The 21,175-nt window shown below is 32.6% G+C and overlaps 1 protein-coding gene and 1 long non-coding RNA gene across 2 annotated transcripts; both read left to right on the top strand.

Annotated features, from left to right (window-relative positions):
• The first annotated feature begins 8,117 nt into the window (after positions 1-8,117).
• Positions 8,118-15,104, top strand: LOC132738540 (copine family protein 2-like). Its single transcript, XM_060726046.1, has 5 exons — positions 8,118-8,315; positions 9,408-9,508; positions 12,307-12,423; positions 13,332-13,463; positions 14,043-15,104. The coding sequence occupies exons 1-5, from the start codon at positions 8,183-8,185 to the stop codon at positions 14,352-14,354; spliced, it is 795 nt and encodes a 264-aa protein (XP_060582029.1). The 5' UTR covers positions 8,118-8,182; the 3' UTR covers positions 14,355-15,104.
• Positions 15,105-15,441: 337 nt separating this feature from the next.
• On the top strand, positions 15,442-20,942 carry LOC132738541 (uncharacterized). The gene is made up of 2 exons (XR_009626888.1): positions 15,442-15,734; positions 16,232-20,942. It is a non-coding gene; the product is annotated as an uncharacterized LOC132738541 (long non-coding RNA).
• Positions 20,943-21,175: the final 233 nt, after the last annotated feature.

Below are 21,175 nucleotides of genomic sequence, written 5' to 3'. Positions count from 1 at the left end.
CGTTTATTAATAAAATTTTTGGGTCTTTTTTAACACTTTAAATACCCCCCACTTAGTTTTATTTTACAAGCACTTCACTATGATCAAAAAATTCCTTTCTTTTGAAAGAAAATTTAGTTTGAAAAGAAGGGTTTGAAATCAAGATTTTTTCCAACTGAAAGAAAAATTAAAAAAGTACTCACTAAAAAAAACGGGTTTTTAACTTGCATAAATTAATTTTTAAATTTCCATGCAAAATCTTAAAAATTAGCATAGCTTGCATAAAAATCTTTAATAATATCTGTCATATTTTGCGGGTTTCGGAATTCCGCCCCATATCCGCCCATTGGCGGTAACGGGGCTTCCCGATTTACCGCCCGGGGCGGGTGACCGGGGGACGGATTTTCCCAAATCCGAACCGCAAAACATATGTCGATATTTTTTCTTGCATTTTCAAAACCTTTCCATTATATTTTTAATTTTTTTTTTTTTTCTATTAAAAATTTATATCATTACTCCCGTAACTATTTCTTTCAACACGTTAAATTACAAAATCATTCTAACGGTAAAATACGTCATCTTTTCGTGAATTGTACAGCACGCGCTCATCTGGAACCCCCCATGCCAGATGAAATTTCCCGGGCATGGGAAAAAACAAAGGGAAAACCCCAGTCTGAATGCAGAAATAATTTTTGTGGGGAAAAAAATCTTGCAAAAGGAAAACTTTAAATGTTTTGTTTTTTTAAAACGAACCTGTTGTGAACTCATTCCAAACACATCTACCATTCTTATTTTTTAAATTTCTTAAAAAAAGGTTGGAAAAAAATAGTAATGTAATATACTAGAACTGGTGCATGTCTGTAATGTTGACTATCGTTGGATAATCGTTTATAGCATTAGTAATGTAATATACTAGAACTGATGCATGTCTGTAATGTTGAATGTTGACTATCGTTGGATAATCGTTTATAGCATTAGCAATGTAATATACTAGAACTGATGCATGTCTGTAATGTTGACTATCGTTGGATAATCGTTTATAGCATTAGCAATGTAATATACTAGAACTGGTGCATGTCTGTAATGTTGACTATCGTTGGATAATCATTTATATCATTAGCAATAGTGATATACTAGAACTGGTGCATGTCTGTAATGTTGACTATCGTTGGATAATCGTTTATATCATAAGTAATTTAATATACTAGAACTGGTGCATGTCTGTAATGTTGACTATCGTTGGATAATCGTTTATATCATAAGTAATGTAATATACTAGAACTGGTGCATGTCTGTAATGTTGACTATCGTTGGATAATCGTTTATATCATTAGTAATGTAATATTCTAGAACTGGTGCATGTCTGTAATGTTGACTATCGTTGGATAATCGTTTATATCATTAGTAATGTAATATTACTAGAACTGGTGCATGTATGTAATGTTGACTATCGTTGGATAATCGTTTATATCATTAGTAATGTAATATACTAGAACTGATGCATGTTTGTAATGTTGACTATCGTTGGATAATCGTTTATATCATTAGTAATGTAATATACTAGAACTGATGCATGTCTGTAATGTTGACTATCGTTGGATAATCGTTTACATCATTAGTAATGTAATATACTAGAACTGATGCATGTTTGTAATGTTGACTATCGTTGGATAATCGTTTATAGCATTAGTTATGTAATATACTAGAACTGATGCATGTCTGTAATGTTGACTATCGTTGGATAATAGTTTATATCATTAGTAATGTAATATACTAGAACTGATGCATGTCTGTAATGTTGACTATCATTGGATAATCGTTTATATCATTAGTAATGTAATATACTAGAACTGATGCATGTCTGTAATGTTGACTATCGTTGGATAATCGTTTATATCATTAGTAATGTAATTTACTAGAACTGGTGCATGTCTGTAATGTTGACTATCGTTGGATAATCGTTTATATCATTAGTAATGTAATATACTAGAACTGATGCATGTTTGTAATGTTGACTATCGTTGGATAATCATTTATATCATTAGTTATGTAATATACTAGAACTGATGCATGTCTGTAATGTTGACTATCGTTGGATAATCGTTTATATCATTAGTAATGTAATATACTAGAATTGATGCATGTCTGTAATGTTGACTATCGTTGGATAATCGTTTATATCATTAGTAATGTAATATACTAGAACTGATGCATGTTTGTAATGTTGACTATCGTTGGATAATCGTTTATATCATTAGTAATGTAATATACTAGAACTGATGCATGTCTGTAATGTTGACTATCGTTGGATAATCGTTTATATCATTAGTAATGTAATATACTAGAACTGGTGCATGTCTGTAATGTTGACTATCGTTGGATAATCGTTTATATCATTAGTAATGTAATATACTAGAACTGATGCATGTCTGTAATGTTGACTATCGTTGGATAATCGTTTATATCATTAGTAATGTAATATACTAGAACTGGTGCATGTCTGTAATGTTGACTATCGTTGGATAATCCTTTATATCATTAGTTATGTAATATACTAGAACTGATGCATGTCTGTAATGTTGACTATCGTTGGATAATCGTTTATATCATTAGTAATGTAATATACTAGAACTGATGCATGTCTGTAATGTTGACTATCGTTGGATAATCGTTTATATCATTAGTAATGTAATATACTAGAACTGATGCCTGTCTGTAATGTTGACTATCGTTGGATAATCGTTTATATCATTAGTTATGTAATATACTAGAACTGATGCATGTCTGTAATGTTGACTATCGTTGGATAATCGTTTATATCATTAGTAATGTAATATACTAGAACTGATGCATGTCTGTAATGTTGACTATCGTTGGATAATCGTTTATAGCATTAGTAATGTAATATACTAGTACTGGTGCATGTCTGTAATGTTGACTATCGTTGGATAATCCTTTATATCATTAGTAATGTAATATACTAGAACTGATGCATGTCTGTAATGTTGACAATCGTTGGATAATCCTTTATATCATTAGTAATGTAATATACTAGAACTGGTGCATGACTGTAATGTTGACTATCGTTGGATAATCCTTTATATCATTAGTTATGTAATATACTGGAACTGGTGCATGTCTGTAATGTTGACTATCGTTGGATAATCCTTTATATCATTAGTAATGTAATATACTAGAACTGGTGCATGTCTGTAATGTTGACTATCGTTGGATAATCGTTTATATCATTAGTTATGTAATATACTAGAACTGGTGCATGTCTGTAATGTTGACTATCGTTGGATAATCGTTTACATCATTAGTTATGTAATATAACTAGAACTGATGCATGTCTGTAATGTTGACTATCGTTGGATAATCGTTTATATCATTAGTAATGTAATATACTAGAACTGATGCATGTTTGTAATGTTGACTATCGTTGGATAATCGTTTATAGCATTAGTAATGTAATATACTAGAACTGATGCATGTTTGTAATGTTGACTATCTTTGGATAATCGTTTACATCATTAGTAATGTAATATACTAGAACTGATGCATGTCTGTAATGTTGACTATCGTTGGATAATCGTTTATAGCATTAGTAATGTAATTTACTAGAACTGATGCATGTCTGTAATGTTGACTATCGTTGGATAATCGTTTATCTTGATCTTCATTCTAGAAAACTCTTTTTCAATGCATATATTCTGCCTCATTTAGACTACTGTTGCACTATATGGGGAAACTGTAGTAGTGAATTACTTTCACAAATTATCAAATTTCAAAAAAGGGCTGCTAGAATAATCTTGGATAAAAGTTTTGATTCCCCATCAAATGAACTATTTAAAGAGCTTAATTGGATGTCCTTTGATCAAAGAATTATGTACAAAAAAGCTATTCTCATGTATAAATCTATTAATGAGCCATCTTTTCCTAATTATATGAAAAATAAATTCCAAATGATAAATGACAAACACAACTTCAACTTAAGATCTGTTCAAAATGAGAAACTAGTCATACCGAAACCAACAACTGAGTACTTTAGGAAATCATTTGACTATTCTGGTCCTAAAATATGGAATGACATCCCAATTTATATTCGAAATTCAGATACTTTGAAGAAATTTCAAGCCACATATATTAAGTGGCAATTTTCTAATTAAATGAGTGTACATTTTGTTGTAATGATAATGCCACACAAGAATAGAATGTATAATGTTTTGTTTTTACAATATTGTTTTAATCTTACTTGTAAAAAAATGTATTTTTCATGCCCAGGTTACAAAATGTGGTTTCTTGATGTTTGTTTGTTTTTTTGTTTTTTTTTTTGTTTTGTTTTTTTGTTTGATTTTAGTTTTGTTTTTTTATTTGTGTATATATGTTATTTAAAATGTGTAATGTATATATTGTTATGTATATGCTATGTATATGCTGAGGCCCGCATGGAAGATCGGGAAACCGAATGTGTTAGCCTCATTAAATAAAGTCGTTACTTACTTACTTACTTACTTACTTACTTACTTACTTACTTACTTACTTACTTACTTACTTACTTACTTACTTACTTACTTACTTACTATATCATTAGTAATGTAATATACTAGAACTGATGCATGTCTGTAATGTTGACTATCGTTGGATAATCGTTTACATCATTAGTTATGTAATATACTAGAACTGATGCATGTCTGTAATGTTGACTATCGTTGGATAATCGTTTATATCATTAGTAATGTAATATACTAGAACTGATGCATGTCTGTAATGTTGACTATCGTTGGATAATCGTTTATATCATTAGTTATGTAATATACTAGAACTGGTGCATGTCTGTAATGTTGACTATCGTTGGATAATCGTTTACATCATTAGTTATGTAATATACTAGAACTGATGCATGTCTGTAATGTTGACTATCGTTGGATAATCGTTTATAGCATTAGCAATGTAAATATACTAGAACTGATGCATGTCTGTAATGTTGACTATCGTTGGATAATCGTTTATAGCATTAGCAATGTAATATACTAGAACTGGTGCATGTCTGTAATGTTGACTATCGTTGGATAATCATTTATATCATTAGTAATGTGATATACTAGAACTGGTGCATGTCTGTAATGTTGACTATCGTTGGATAATCGTTTATATCATAAGTAATTTAATATACTAGAACTGGTGCATGTCTGTGATGTTGACTATCGTTGGATAATCGTTTATATCATAAGTAATGTAATATACTAGAACTGGTGCATGTCTGTAATGTTGACTATCGTTGGATAATCGTTTATCATTAGTAATGTAATATTCTAGAACTGGTGCATGTCTGTAATGTTGACTATCGTTGGATAATCGTTTATATCATTAGTAATGTAATATACTAGAACTGGTGCATGTATGTAATGTTGACTATCGTTGGATAATCGTTTATATCATTAGTAATGTAATATACTAGAACTGATGCATGTTTGTAATGTTGACTATCGTTGGATAATCGTTTATATCATTAGTAATGTAATATACTAGAACTGATGCATGTCTGTAATGTTGACTATCGTTGGATAATCGTTTATAGCATTAGTAATGTAATATACTAGAACTGGTGCATGTCTGTAATGTTGACTATCGTTGGATAATCGTTTACATCATTAGTTATGTAATATACTAGAACTGATGCATGTCTGTAATGTTGACTATCGTTGGATAATCGTTTACATCATTAGTAATGTAATATACTAGAACTGATGCATGTCTGTAATGTTGACTATCGTTGGATAATCGTTTACATCATTAGTAATGTAATATACTAGAACTGATGCATGTTTGTAATGTTGACTATCGTTGGATAATCGTTTATAGCATTAGTATGTAATATACTAGAACTGATGCATGTCTGTAATGTTGACTATCGTTGGATAATAGTTTATATCATTAGTAATGTAATATACTAGAATTGATGCATGTTTGTAATGTTGACTATCGTTGGATAATATGCGTTTATATCATCTTAGTAATGTAATATACTAGAACTGATCTGATGCCATGTTTGTAATGTTGACTATCGTTGGATAATCGTTATATCATTAGTATCATTGTAATGTAATATACTAGAACTGATGCATGTCTGTAATGTTGACTATCGTTGGATAATCGTTTATATCATTAGTAATGTAATATACTAGAACTGATGCATGTCTGTAATGTTGACTATCGTTGGATAATCGTTTATATCATTAGTAATGTAATATACTAGAACTGATGCATGTCTGTAATGTTGACTAATCGTTGGATAATCGTTTATATCATTAGTAATGTAATATACTAGAACTGATGCATGTCTGTAATGTTGACTATCGTTGGATAATCGTTTATATCATTAGTAATGTAATATACTAGAACTGATGCATGTCTGTAATGTTGACCGTTTATATCATTAGTAATGTAATATACTAGAACTGATGCATGTCTGTAATGTTGACTATCGTTGGATAATCGTTTATAGCATTAGTAATGTAATATACTAGAACTGATGCATGTCTGTAATGTTGACTATCGTTGGATAATCGTTTATATCATTAGTTATGTAATATACTAGAACTGATGCATGTCTGTAATGTTGACTATCGTTGGATAATCGTTTATATCATTAGTAATGTAATATACTAGAACTGGTGCATGTCTGTAATGTTGACTATCGTTGGATAATCGTTTACATCATTAGTTATGTAATATACTAGAACTGATGCATGTCTGTAATGTTGACTATCGTTGGATAATCGTTTATATCATTAGTTATGTAATATACTAGAACTGATGCATGTCTGTAATGTTGACTATCGTTGAATAATCGTTTATATCATTAGTAATTTAATATACTAGAACTGATGCATGTCTGTAATGTTGACTACCGTTGGATAATCGTTTATATCATTAGTAATGTAATATACTAGAACTGGTGCATGTCTGTAATGTTGACAATCGTTGGATAATCGTTTATATCATTAGTAATGTAATATACTAGAACTGATGCATGTCTGTAATGTTGACTATCGTTGGATAATCGTTTATATCATTAGTTATGTAATATACTAGAACTGGTGCATGTCTGTAATGTTGACTATCGTTGGATAATCGTTTATATCATTAGTTATAATAACCTGGCAAAATGTTGATTGATGTAACACTCGGTTAAATTCTAGCCTTCTTGCAGGCACATATTCTACCCATCAGTAAATATTTTTAAAAGTTTCCTTTGTCCAGATTGGAAGATTTACAAGTTCATTTAAGATGGTTAGGCGTGCTTAAGGTTATATACATTTACGGAACGACCATGCTGTTATTTATTGATAATGTTGAACAGATTTAACATATTTAAGTTTATTTACATCAGTAAACTTGATAAGCGATTACTTACCTTTTTGGCGACTTTATAGAGTATCACTTTTTCATATCTTTTTTTTAAATATTTATAAGGATGTTTGGCTTTTCATGTTTTATTATTGATATCAGGTTAAAGTTGTTGAATATGCACGCACTTATATACAGTGTAATACAATATTTGTGAATAGATCTCTGATTAGAGACCCGTTTTTCATTTGAGGTTAATTATGCATTATTGTGATATATGTGGATGTTTGTTAGTATGTATACAATCATCATGTATATGTCGTATTTATCGACTAAATGTAAATAAAATGGCTAGTTATGTTTTCGTTGCAATACGAGTACATGTCTGACCAATTTGCAATGGGACTGTGTATTATGAAACAGTAAATAAAAGTGAACATGTGAACATATTCAACGGCTTTGACATGGATTTAGACGAGGCAATACGCAAATGCCTGGATAATCTATGGTTTTTTTTATACATTTTTATATTAATTAAAAACTGAAATAAAGGCACCATAAATGAAATTTTGCCGAAATATAACCAGAGGAAAACAAATTCCAATAATTCAGATTAACCGAGTATTTTACATCCTGTATTTTTTTACTCGTTGAGTGTCATACATTGGTGTAGGAGTAATATACTATCTATACTTAACTTGAATAAATTTATAAATCTGTATAATGGATTGGTTCTTGAATCATGACGGTTTTCTTCATTATTTTCTTATTCATACTTCAATGAAAGCTAAGAAGATATAATTACAATTTTAGTACGCGCCCTGAAGGTCCCCAGAGAGAAGAGTCAAAGATGTTAGCCAGTGATTCTATATCAACATGTGGTGAACCAGCATTTGCATCTAACATTGACAGGTTTGAAACACTAGAAGAAGTTAGTAGAGCTATAAAACAAGAAGGTGTTGATAATTGTGGTCTCATATTTGGTGAGTTTTAACTTGTTTTAAAGGAACTCCACTGACATTCAAAGCCTACAAATTGAATTTCTTACATAGACCAGTTATCGCACTCTTAACAGACAGATATGCAAAAGATGATTCATAAATATACTTATTAATCGAATTTTTGTGTTATTCTTATTCCAATTTGAATGAAAAGCGTAGCAGCGCTTTTCAATTTTGGATTATGTTTCACAATTATAATAATTATTCTGGAAAAACGGAGTGAGCAAATGATGTGAAATTTCACACACAAGATCTACATCAAATCGAACATAAATCTTGAAAAATATTTTCAATCCCGCCATGTCAAAAAACTTCAGTGGAGTCCCTTTAAAGCGTATTGAGACAGTTTAGTGTCATGCAGATTTCACTTCAAAGAAAAAGTAAAATAAACATTGTAAGACTATTGGGTAGGTTATAATCCTCTATAATTGCTAAATCTAACATTAACTTGATATAACGTTGCTCGCCATTTTGTTGCAAAATTGTTTGGTCCATTCCTTTTGTATACTTAACATATTTAGAAATAGCTGTTTAATTGATGTAGGTTTATATATACAATATTAAATTAATACACAAAAAAATCGAAATATTGAGAATCAAAAATGACATAATTTCAAACTTGCCATTCTTTTAAAACTGCCAGTATGGGCAATACGACTGACACTGACAGTGAAGTCGACAAGTCGATTTATTGATTTGTATAATAGACGCGCTGTACTTTTTATTAAAGATAATGTAACGAAATATAAAAAATATAATTGTATAAACAAATTCTTCTTTTGGTATCCTAACACCAGATTGCAAGTAAATCTAAAGAATGTGTATCTTCATAACATGTAGTTGGTTAGGAATCGAACCAAGGACCTTTAGATCGGTAGTCCGAAATCTATACCAATACAGCACACCTTACAGACGTGTGAAGTTCACAAATATATTGATATATTTGTTAGATACCACTGTTTATCCAATGACCTTTACGAAAGTTAATGAAGTGACGGGTCAATATTGTTGGATAATTAGGCTATTACTATAATAATGTGTATCTTTAATCAATTTTTGTAACCTATTTTTCAGGTATAGATTATACATTAAGCAACAAATTGCAAGGTCAGATAACATTCGGAGGTTCCAGTCTTCATGATATTTCTGATGACAAAGTTAATCCATACCAGGAGGTTGGTAATCGTATTACAAATTACTTTGTTCACGTGTTTGATTATATAATGATTAAAATGCTCAATATTTGTCACTGTAGTGAAAAGGGAGAAATCTATCCCACAGGGATATTACAGATTTGCAATTTCTGATTAAAACCAGCCCCTAAATAATGCTGCACCTTAAATAACACATAAGGTGATATGATAATGGCGACCAAAACCGAGAGACTATACAATGCTCTGTAGGAGCACATTTGTCTCGGAGCACATTTGTCTTACGTAAGACCGATGCGGTCGCATTTGTCCCACATGAGACAAATGGGACCTCAAATGTCTACCCCAAAAAACTCATTTGTGTGACAAATGTGCTTCGATCAAGTTTTTTAAGGGACAAGAAAGCACATTTGTCTCATGTGTTTTAAGGGACAAGAAAGCACATTTGTCTCATGTCCTTTTTTATAAATTATTTGTCACATATTTCCCCACGGCAGAAATTCTTTTTATGAATCGAGGTTCGCCGCTTTACCTCAAGTGCAATCATCAATAAGTTTGCTTATGCTTTCTTTATGAAAATCTACAGTAAGCTATTAATTATAATATCTCTTATTCAAGAAATTGATTGACATAACCTGAAGGTGTACACTGAAACGTACTAAATCCCGTTCACGATGGTACAATGGGGACAGCGCGATGGCACGATGGTAGTTGATGAAAACGCGATGGTGCGATGGTGAAAACACAATGATACGAACGTGAAACGACGATTGTACGATAGTGAAACAACGATTGTACGATGGTGAAACAACGAAGGCTCGATGATGAAAACGTGATGGTACTATGACGAAAGACGATGTTACGATGGTGAAAATACGATGGTACGATATGATGAAACTGCGATGGTATGCTGATGAAAACGCGATATTATTTTCTCTATCGTAATCATCGTACCATCTCAATTCCACCTTTGTACCATTGTGCATAGCTGTTCAGGGAAACAAAAATGTTACTTATGTCCAAACCGAACACCATAATCGGTTGATATCGCAACTCGCCGAAATCTCGCGTCTCGCTTCGCATCCCGTTCGTCGACGCGAGACAAGAAATTGATTCCAGGTCATATACCGCTAAGTAGTATTCGCTTTATAGTCTACATAAAATCACTTAAAGGCCCATCATGTCTGAGAAATGCTTTTTTTTGTATCCCTCAAAAGCTTTTTATTTTTGGTATACTTTTTTTAGCTCGAAAAAATTACATATTGGCTAATTACCTGAAGCATTTTTCATCTGCTGTTTTTTTGTGTGTTTTTTGCAGTTTGTACAAGTGAAGTGATTTAGAATTTTGTATTGAAGTCAAAGTACTACATTGTTTACAGTTTGCTACTTTTATGACGCATTATTTCACATTTATCGCGAATTTCTTTGGGTTGCAAGCATCTAACTTACTCAGATATCATTATTTGAATATTAATAAATTCATACTTGCCCTATCTAAAGAAGTAAAAATTTATTCATTTCTGAAATCTCTTGGTACGGGATACTTGACATAGCGAGATCTCCTGTTACAATATCGCGCCTCGTTTCGTGTCTGATCGGAATGTCGCGTCTCGCCCGATTATGAGTGGCCCGATATTCCATAATTATGGCATTACCCGGATTATTTTAGGAACTCATGCATTTTGTAAGTGCCTTTTCAATGGCGAATCTGAAAGCCGCAATTCTTGGAAAATGACTTTTTATATGAAAACAAAAAACGTATGTTATGGTCTTCTTATTTTCTTCATGGATCATTTAATGGCCTCCGTGGTCCGTATCGCGTGGCCACGGAAAAGCTTTCGTGTGCGCACTTTATTAAAAAGAAAATCTTATGTCCCCTTTATGCCACCGAAGATACTACCTTGTTTTTGCTATGAATATTTTAGTGCCATAAATCATCTATAAAACTTTAAGCATTGAAAATAGACGCATCACAATTGATAACGATAATAAAAGACTTGCTGCATATGTGTTTAGGTTCTGGATGCTGCCATTGTAGAAATTTTCATTGTGACATGCAGAACAGGGATATTCTTTAATTTAATATATGACTCCTATGCAGAGGCAGGAAGTTTTTGACTGACTGGAAGTGACCCAAAAACGATATTATGAATACAGAAAACACAGAACAATGGTTGGTAGCCGGTATACAGATGAACATAATTATTACCTTTTAAGAATTTTATGGAAAAAATGTGAGACAAATGTGCTTCGAGTGTCCTTTCTATTGTGTGTCGAACACATCTGTCTCATTTCCAATTTGTCGCAAATATGAATGTTTACAAACACACCGGTCACACTTCGTGAGACAAATGTGCTCCGAGACAAATGTGCTCCTACAATGCTCTGTACTACATGTTCATCTTCAAAGTATGAAATAACAACTGAATAATTGTTATATTTTTCTACGGAAGGTCAGTGGGTTTACACAGATAGCAACTCATTTACCTGAGTTATTCCTCCACGAAACTCGCCATATAACCCCTACAGTGTCGAGCTAACACAACAAGCATATGAGTTTATACATTTAAGATTCCGACAATAACTCTCTTGATATTATTATGCCATGAATCATTTTGAAACCATTTATATTCTGTATCATTTGTTCTTGTTATTTTCCGTTAACAGATGAGATATCTAACTTAAAGCGGACTAACAGACCCATTGGCTTGGATATGCTAGGCTATTTTTGTATAATATTAATGCGTTACTGTTAATATAAAGGCATATACCACTGTAATATTAAATACTAATTTCTAATATGTTATTCGGTTATATGACAGGTTATATGTATACTTGGTGAGACTCTAGAACCTTTAGATGATGATGGTATAATACCAGCATATGGGTTCGGTGATAGACGGGTCAAGGATAAAGGCATATTCCCATTGAAGACTGAGGTAATATATATAATCAATTATCACAGTTTTGTTAGCAATTTTAGAATGTATTTCACCTAATCAATTGTTTACTATCACGTTTGAAGTTGTGTTATATGACAAAATATTATATTCTCCTTTAATTAAGTTATTCCCATTTTTTTCATACAAAGATATCCTCCCGTTCACATACAAAGACAGGTGCATAATTTAAGACACACTTTTTACGTGCCCAACTTTCCAAATGAGTTTTAGTTGAGCTGAAAACAAAATGCTCTGTCTAATTGCTAATTGCCCATCCAAATTTTTTGTAAAAATATATCAATTAAATCAAATAAATTATGGCCTTGTGATAAAATATTGCTCCATCATTGGCCGCGCTTTGCGATAATCTCTGAAAATAAAATGCTTTCAGCTTAAATACGTCACAAATAATTCCTTCTAGTTGGCATATACACATATTTAGCCTTAACAATTAAACCACAGTAGCTATTCCACCATTGAGTTTACTTGTTTGCTGTAGACATATATTGAATCTCTTTCCTGTGAGTGCTGAAACATATGTTGTATTGTCTGTTCGGCAACTTCTTGCACTGGAAGTAATGTTCTCCCATCCCTGACATATGATGTTACTTTCCATTTGACATGACTGTCAATGTTATCATATTAGTGTCCAAAGATATGACGTAGCTTTCAATGATATGGCAGTGCATCCTTTGATATGATACAGTTTCCAACAAAATTACATTATTTCCATTGATAACATGACATCATTTAAGTGATAAAAAGTTGTTTCAAATACTAGTAATTTGACATTGTATACAATTGTTACCAGTTATACGGCATCGTTTCCTTCCTATAACATGAGGTTATTTCCAATACAATGACATTGTATCTATTATTGTGATACGAGGATTTATATTTTACAGGGAGAATGTGATGGTTTTGCCGAAGTGTTAGATGTATATAATGAAGTCACACCATCAATTAAACTTGGAGGACCAACTAACTTTGCTCCGCTTATAAAAGAAGCTATTGATATTGTTAAAAAAGAAAAACAGGTATTTTTAAAATGAAAAAAAAAAACAAAAACAAAAAAACCAACAACTACACACAATAATGAAAAACTATCAATATACGTTTTAATTTATGGTATAACAGAACCTGCATTATGGAACAATTTACATTAATTTATATGACAATGTTAAAACAAGCAATGTGCAAGACGGTCTGTTGGTAGCACTCGTATGAGCTACAATTGTTTTTTAAGCATTCATTACAATGTTAGATGATGAATATTAAGGCCAAGTTAGATATTTGTTAAATGAAAATAGGGAAAAAAATCCCCTCCCCAATAAAAGTAAGTTCTTTACTGTTAAATTACTAGTAAAACGAGTCAAACTGCACATTAATGATTTTATTTCCCAGCAATTTCAATCTTCAATCTTACAGGTGTCCTCCTTTTGTCCAGATCCGAATGGACTTAACAAATCACTAATGTCAAAATCAAATTCAATGAAGGATATCAAGTCTATTCTTGTTGCGTATATCTCCGTAGTTTATCTTCATTTGATAACATTAATGTTAGATTGTTTATCAAACAGTATATTAATTATGTTTTATTACGTACCATATTTCAGTACCACATTCTAGTGATTGTTGCAGACGGTCAGGTAACTAGCGAGGAGGAGACAATAGATGCTATAGTAACCGCCTCAAACTATCCTCTCTCAATTGTTGTAATAGGTGTAGGTGACGGACCATGGGAAGTTATGCGGGACTTTGATAATAAATTACCTGAGAGAAAGTTTGACAATTTCCAGTTTGTAGAATTTCACAAAACCAAATCAGAAGCAAGAAATCCGCAAGCAGCAATAGCACTTCAGGCCTTGATGGAAATACCTGATCAGTTTAAAGATATTAAAAGACTGAATCTGTTGAATAAATTGTGAATATTAAGATATTCTTCCATATGAGTTTCATACATTAATGAATTGAAACTTTGTGACATTGAGCCAACTGCCACATGCTTGCGATAATTTCTTCTTTTCTAGAGTTTTGTTATAAATCTAGGTTGTGAATTTGTCAAATGTAAATGAGCCGCGTGTAGCATTAGTTGTCCTAATCGTCCATTTCATTTTTTTCTGACCTTTTAAGTTTATCTTTTGTATATCACTCATAGGAAACTGTATGTCTTTTAAAGTAATGTTATCCGGTCATGACAAATTTATCGCAGTAATCACGTGGCCGTTTAATGGCCTTATTTGGGGATCATTTCTAACTGTACAGGGACGAAAATTGCTGGACGCGGCTCATATAAGAATACTCCTAACTTTTATCTTGTTGATGACACTGGTTGTGGCGCCATTATATGTCGCAACGCCGCTAAATGTCGCACTTGCCGCTAAATGTCGCACCATTGCCGCTAAATGTCGCAACCGCCGCTAAATGTCGCAAAATCATTTGCCGTTAAATGTAGCAATGTTAGCGTTAAATGCCGCACGGATTTCCCCTACCGTTAAATGTCGCAACACTATCGTTAAATGTCGCAAGACGTTGAACTATTGTGTTATATCAATTAAATCTGCCTACTCAAGACGAATTATGCCTGTTTGAAAACGAGTGATTTTATCATATATGGAAATGCGCTGCAAATTATACAACGATAATACTCATATCATAAATAAATGTATATTGTTTTGCGTTCGATTTTTACCTGATCTTATACAAGTACATATTGATAAATTAATTATACAAAATTGTCTACCATTTGTATGAAACTGCAAAATTTACATTGTTATGTAAGTAGTTTTGTACAAACATGTCTGTAAAATTAGCAAAAGAAACAGCCTAACGGCCAGTCTGAGTTTGCAGAATGATGACCTAGTAGGCTGAGGAGGCAAATCGTCTCGCAGCCGGAAGAGGAAGCCTAAATTGCTGACGACATGGGCCTTAGGAGTTTGCCTAACGCCCTAGAAGTCGGCAGCCTAGCATCCTAAGAGACAACCTGGTATGTGTTGGATAGAATCTTGTACAGAAGTCAAGTAGATTTATCTTCTTTTGAGAAATAAATCCCGTTTAATTTTTGACGGGTGCATATGTGTAATTGCCTCAAAACCCATCCGTGTGAAACGGTAAAACATTCCGATAAAACTGGTTTTCGTAAGTTTACCAAGCACGAGTTTTTCGTGCGTACATTGTAAAGGCTGCGCATTTAAAGTTTAAAATTTGACGTGGAAACATCGCTTATTAAAATTGCTGTCGTTATTTGAAATGCTTCAAAAGTTCAACACAGCTGGTTTCAAGTGTTCACCAATTCGTCTTTCAGATAAGTATTTCATGTTATTTTAATTAATTTTGGTTTTATAAGATGTGTATTTTGAATTTAGTATGGCAGTGATTTTCAATATGCATTTCACAGTGTAGATATAACTTACACAAAATTTGCTAACTTGGTTCGATATGGTATATATAATATAGATATCAAATGTTGTTGTTTTTTATGTTTACTACCACTGACATTTTGCTATTTGGTCATGAAAAATTGTAAGATTGCTTATTTCAAATCTTCATGTGCGACACAAGGCGTGGGCGCGAACACGTGTCTTATGTGTAAATTTTATACATGTATATGCATAAGTACAATGACTCGGCTATCTCCGCATGACTAATCATTATTTTATATGTTAAATAAAGTTTACAATTCGATTTTAAATACAGATACTAAGTTATTGTTAAAAGTAATACAAACAAAAAAAACAAACTTAACACAGAGCTTGGAAAATATTTAGTCGTGTACAGATGTACATGTTTTTGATTTATTTTGTAGTATTACTGATACAGACTGATGTGTGCAGCTATGTCTATAGACATATAGACGAACACGTGAAAACTCGAATCGTGCTGTAATACTTCCAGAGCAAAGGTATATCAAGGAAGGAACCGGTTGATGTTATGGGCTGATGGATAGCGGCATGGCATGGTTCAATGTGCTGATGGGAAATGACTCCTTAATTCACGCTATTCATGTAAAAGGTAATTACTTGCATTGATCTTTAATATTAACTTGATTTGTTGGATAGATTATCAAGTAGAAATATTTCTTTCATGCACGAGATGTATAGTAATTGAGTCTGAAGTTGGCAGCCTAGCGGCCCAGTGGCCTAGTAGCGGCTCAGCGGCCTGGCGGCGTGAAGTTGGCGGCCCAGTGGCCTGAACTTAGTGTTGTAGAAGTTTGTCGACTCATAGTTAATTTTGAAGTCATTTTAAAGTTACATAAAAGAAAGAAAGGAAAAATGCATATTCATAAAGAATAGCCTGGCAACCTAAAATTTTACAGTTGTAGAAATTTTATAAAAACAATAAAAACGGCACATTGTGAAGTTCTTTTGACAATTCTTGATATTAAAGCAGCGCGCCTCCAAATTCACGCTAATTTTCATGATTTTTTTTAAATGTATTTGAATGTATAATATTGCGAAATAACCAAAAGGAAGCAATTTGCACATTATCAATAGCATCTACAACCCAAGCAAATTACCAAAAAGTTGTCAAAATATGCATAAATAGTCCTTACTGCATTAGAACATGTAACGCAGTAGAAATGTAGTTGTAAATATTGGAAAATCAGTCATTTATCGCACATTAAATGTAAAATATTACTTGAATCTTGAATCATTCTACTTTTCCTAAAATCATAGTACATATTTCTCAAGTTAGATTTTATTGAAATATTTTGACTCATCTGGAGGCATGCAGCTTTAAAAAAAAAAAAAAAAAAAAAAAAAAAAAAAAAATATATATATATAAAACAAACAGGGAATCATAAAAGAACTTTTTTATTATTTTATCTTTTTTGTGAAGTTTGCGGCCTAGCGGCCTATCGGACTAAACTTTGACAGTCCACTCAAGCTAATTTGTTGTTTCTTATATGACTTTCCTACTATTTTAACATCCGTACGACAATTTTTTTTTTTTCGTGTTTAACATTGTCAAATTCTAAACATTGATTAAATATGCCGTTTTAATTAGTTATAATCCAAAGTTTCTCTAAAGTATTTAAATTGATTGATAATGTTAACGAATTAAAGAGAAGTTGAAATTGTCGATCATATTTGTTAATTAATTAAGCAATACATAATAAACAAGGGCCAATTATCATTAAATAATAAGAAATTGAAACTTCTACTTCCTTCAATATATGTATATAAAAGATAAAGGATTCGAACCGACGACCTTGTTTGCAGTGTCTTTGGTCTGTTTAAAGGCACCTCAGTTTTTCCACGTTTTGCGGGAAGTGACCTGATTTAAAGTGCTACGTTGTGTTTGTCAAGTTTTGTTTGTTTCCCTTTAGAAATCTTTAGCTAATAGTCTCTTTATCTAAGTTACTTCATTTTATTTTCCGTTTGATCGTCTTACAGCCTATGTATTTTGATGACCAAAACCGTTTTATTTGAAAAGGTCAATGGTTCTACCAAGCAATTTTTTTTCCCAGAGATAATTGTCCCAAAACATATGCTGTATTGTGCGACTGCATAGCATCAATCGGCATGCTACAACGCATGCATATCGTTTCATTTAGTAATTTTGTATTGAAGGAAAGGCGGCATAAGAAATTGAGATTTAAGTCTGTCACATAGCATTCAATGCCCGGTCGTGAGCATAAAAAAAAAGTCTGAAACAGCATTTGCATATTTCTAAATTAAAAAAAAAAACGATATTGCCGCGATAAAGTTATGCTCACATTTCCTAGGTTAACCGTTTGTAACAGCACCTTGCGTTCTGCGGTTATCTCTTATATTGGTGTTAATGGGCGTGCGCCCTTAACCGTTAGAGGGGGCCTGTGACCATGCGGTCGGCCAGTAAGCCATGTCCATAAATTTGTCTGTGTCTTATTTGGACAGGGCTGCAAAAAATCAACTTGCCGGCCGACGCCTTTAAGTGGCTAGTCGAAAGTTGAAGGAGCAGCATTTGATATGTACGTGTAGGTCCGTACTTATCGCTTTCGCCGCGTTGTCTTTGCTACATACCTCTAACACACGGCTTTGTTGAAACAGACATGTAAGTCCCCCTGTCTTTCCGGTCCGATGCTCAGCTCAGACTCTTTTGTGGATGGCGTTTAAAATATATGTATTGTAGTAATATGTACTACACACCTTCTCCCCTTTTTGTTTCTCTTTGGTTGTTTGAGCAATTTTTATTTATTTATTTTTTGATTTTTGTTTTCTTGACATGCAAAATGTTTATCTCGTACTTGTTCCGCCTTTCCTTCAGTATAGATGATAATGTACTTCTCTCGCTTTTCCTTCATTTTCACTGATGCATATTTCAGGGTAGTCGAGATCAGACTGGTATCCAATAAGCATTTTACCATTTCAGCGCAGGAGTTATGAAAATAATTAATAAATAACTACTTAGGAAAACCCAAGGCATCAACTGTATCAAATCTTTACATTTTCCTTTCGCAAATACGTGCATTCACTATGAAAATCATTAGTGGCGAATTTCATTTCTTGAAATATTAAGTGGCCCTCAACACACAAAATGTGCATTTCGGTATTTGATAAAAATGTTGTCGTCAAGAAATATCTCATTGATAAGAGATTTAATGGGAGCAATTTGCCCCGATTTCTCTTTAGCTTTGTTATTGTTTTACTCTTGTAAAATGCCACGCCGCTTTATATTCTTAATCGTTGACCTCTTTGCGGCAAGTCCAAGCAGAGTTTAGCATTTTCAGAGCTTATTATCATAGTTTACAGCACTTTGCGTTGCTATGTAGCTTTCCATGCATTTAGCTGGGAGCTGTCTTTCATATTTTTCTCATTCATTTCATATTTTTTGACGATGATATTTGTTTTCACCAAAAAGCACAATAAAGTCACGGCCTTATTCCAATCATTCTGTGTTCTGTTATTTTATTCACAATTGACTATTTATTAAACAGTTGTGTTTTCTTCTGGGAAATATAACTATTTGTATTAGAAGTGTTGCGCAGTTCCAGACGGTGCTATATCTGCAATGTAAAGATATGTGCATGATGATCTTTGGTTCTACCGTTTTAATAGCTTAGAAATGCTACTATTGGTTCTACATTCATACGTATCTGCTATATATGGTTTTGTTCATTTATAAAGAAATTGCGTCATCTTAGACCCCATATCTTTCAACGAAAGATATCTCAGCAATAACTAAAGTTCCGTCTGCTTTCGAACCTTGTCGCTGGAAAGCTACTTAGTAGTAAGAATACCCGTTAATAAATTAAGTAGATTTATCTTCTTTTGAGAAATAAATCCCGTTTAATTTTTGACGGGTGCATATGTGTAATTGCCTCAAAACCCATCCGTGTGAAACGGTAAAACATTCCGATAAAACTGGTTTTCGTAAGTTTACCAAGCACGAGTTTTTCGTGCGTACATTGTAAAGGCTGCGCATTTAAAGTTTAAAATTTGACGTGGAAACATCGCTTATTAAAATCCCACCCTCCCTTCCCATGTGTTATTTGTATTTCAATTTTACATAAACATGTTCTGCTGCCGAGTGTTTATATTTTTCAGCTTGAATCCAGTCGGTTTTTCATTACTTCCCGTTCAGCCATGCCATGCCGCTCCATCGACACGTGTGCTTGAATTTGATGTCCAGTAATTACAGTCTACAGAAAACATTTTATCCCACGTATTTAGTGTTTGAAATGTGTTGACACTCAAAGTAATAATTGGATGCTCTACGTCTGATTACAACAAACTTTGTTGTAGAAATAAACAGTTGTAATTTGGAACATTACTCGATACTTAAAAATAATTTATTAAAATATTTATTAGTATTAACAATAATTAATTGAGCTAAATGATTAAAATGGTGCCTTTTTATATATTCTAATGCTTAAATGAATTTGCAAGGATGCGACCCGACATTTTTGTGGTATGACATTGACAAACGGGTACAGGTTTCCTATTTTTCCCACTGGGTTTTATTTGGTTTTTCCTGGGCGAGTCGACCACAATTTGCAAGTTTCATGGTATAGGAAATCAAAATGTTTTTATTTTACTATTTTTACATACCTAACTTTATTGATCATATCTGAAAACTAGAATATATCTTTCATAATGCAAATACGTTTGTATACTAGTAATTGATACATTAGTGTGTTAAATCCAGTCGTGACTTTATATAGTATTACTGTAACTTCTCTAAGTCAAATTATATTCAAGACTTTTCATTATCATTGCGAATATCTCATTGATAAGAGATTTAATGGGAGCAATTTGCCCCGATTTCTCTTTAGCTTTGTTATTGTTTTACTCTTGTAAAATGCCACGCCGCTTTATATTCTTAATCGTTGACCTCTTTGCGGCAAGTCCAAGCAGAGTTTAGCATTTTCAGAGCTTATTATCATAGTTTACAGCACTTTGCGTTGCTATGTAGCTTTCCATGCATTTAGCTGGGAGCTGTCTTTCATATTTTTCTCATTCATTTCATATTTTTTGACGATGATATTTGTTTTCACCAAAAAGCACAATAAAGTCACGGCCTTATTCCAATCATTCTGTGTTCTGTTATTTTATTCACAATTGACTATTTATTAATCAGTTATGTTTTCTTCTGGGAAATATAACTATTTGTATTAGAAGTGTTGCGCAGTTCCAGACGGTGCTATATCTGCAATGTAAAGATATGTGCATGATGATCTTTGGTTCTACCGTTTTAATAGCTTAGAAATGCTACTATTGGTTCTACATTCATACGTATCTGCTATATATGGTTTTGTTCATTTATA

Source organism: Ruditapes philippinarum, unplaced genomic scaffold, assembly GCF_026571515.1.
Source record: "Ruditapes philippinarum isolate M1 unplaced genomic scaffold, ASM2657151v2 ctg11698_1_1_1_1, whole genome shotgun sequence".
In the NCBI taxonomy this organism is placed as follows: domain Eukaryota; kingdom Metazoa; phylum Mollusca; class Bivalvia; order Venerida; family Veneridae; genus Ruditapes; species Ruditapes philippinarum.
The sequence above is the reverse complement of the archived record's forward strand: the minus strand, read 5'-3'. Positions and strand labels throughout refer to the sequence as shown.

Bases quoted from the DNA above. Each gene is read 5' to 3' on its own strand.
- LOC132738540 (XM_060726046.1), top strand. From the start codon at position 8,183: ATGTTAGCCAGTGATTCTATATCAACATGTGGTGAACCAGCATTTGCA. The intron at 8,316-9,407 runs GTGAGTTTTAAC...CCTATTTTTCAG, and splicing joins TAATTGTGGTCTCATATTTG to GTATAGATTATACATTAAGC. The intron at 13,464-14,042 runs GTATTTTTAAAA...ACCATATTTCAG, and splicing joins TTGTTAAAAAAGAAAAACAG to TACCACATTCTAGTGATTGT.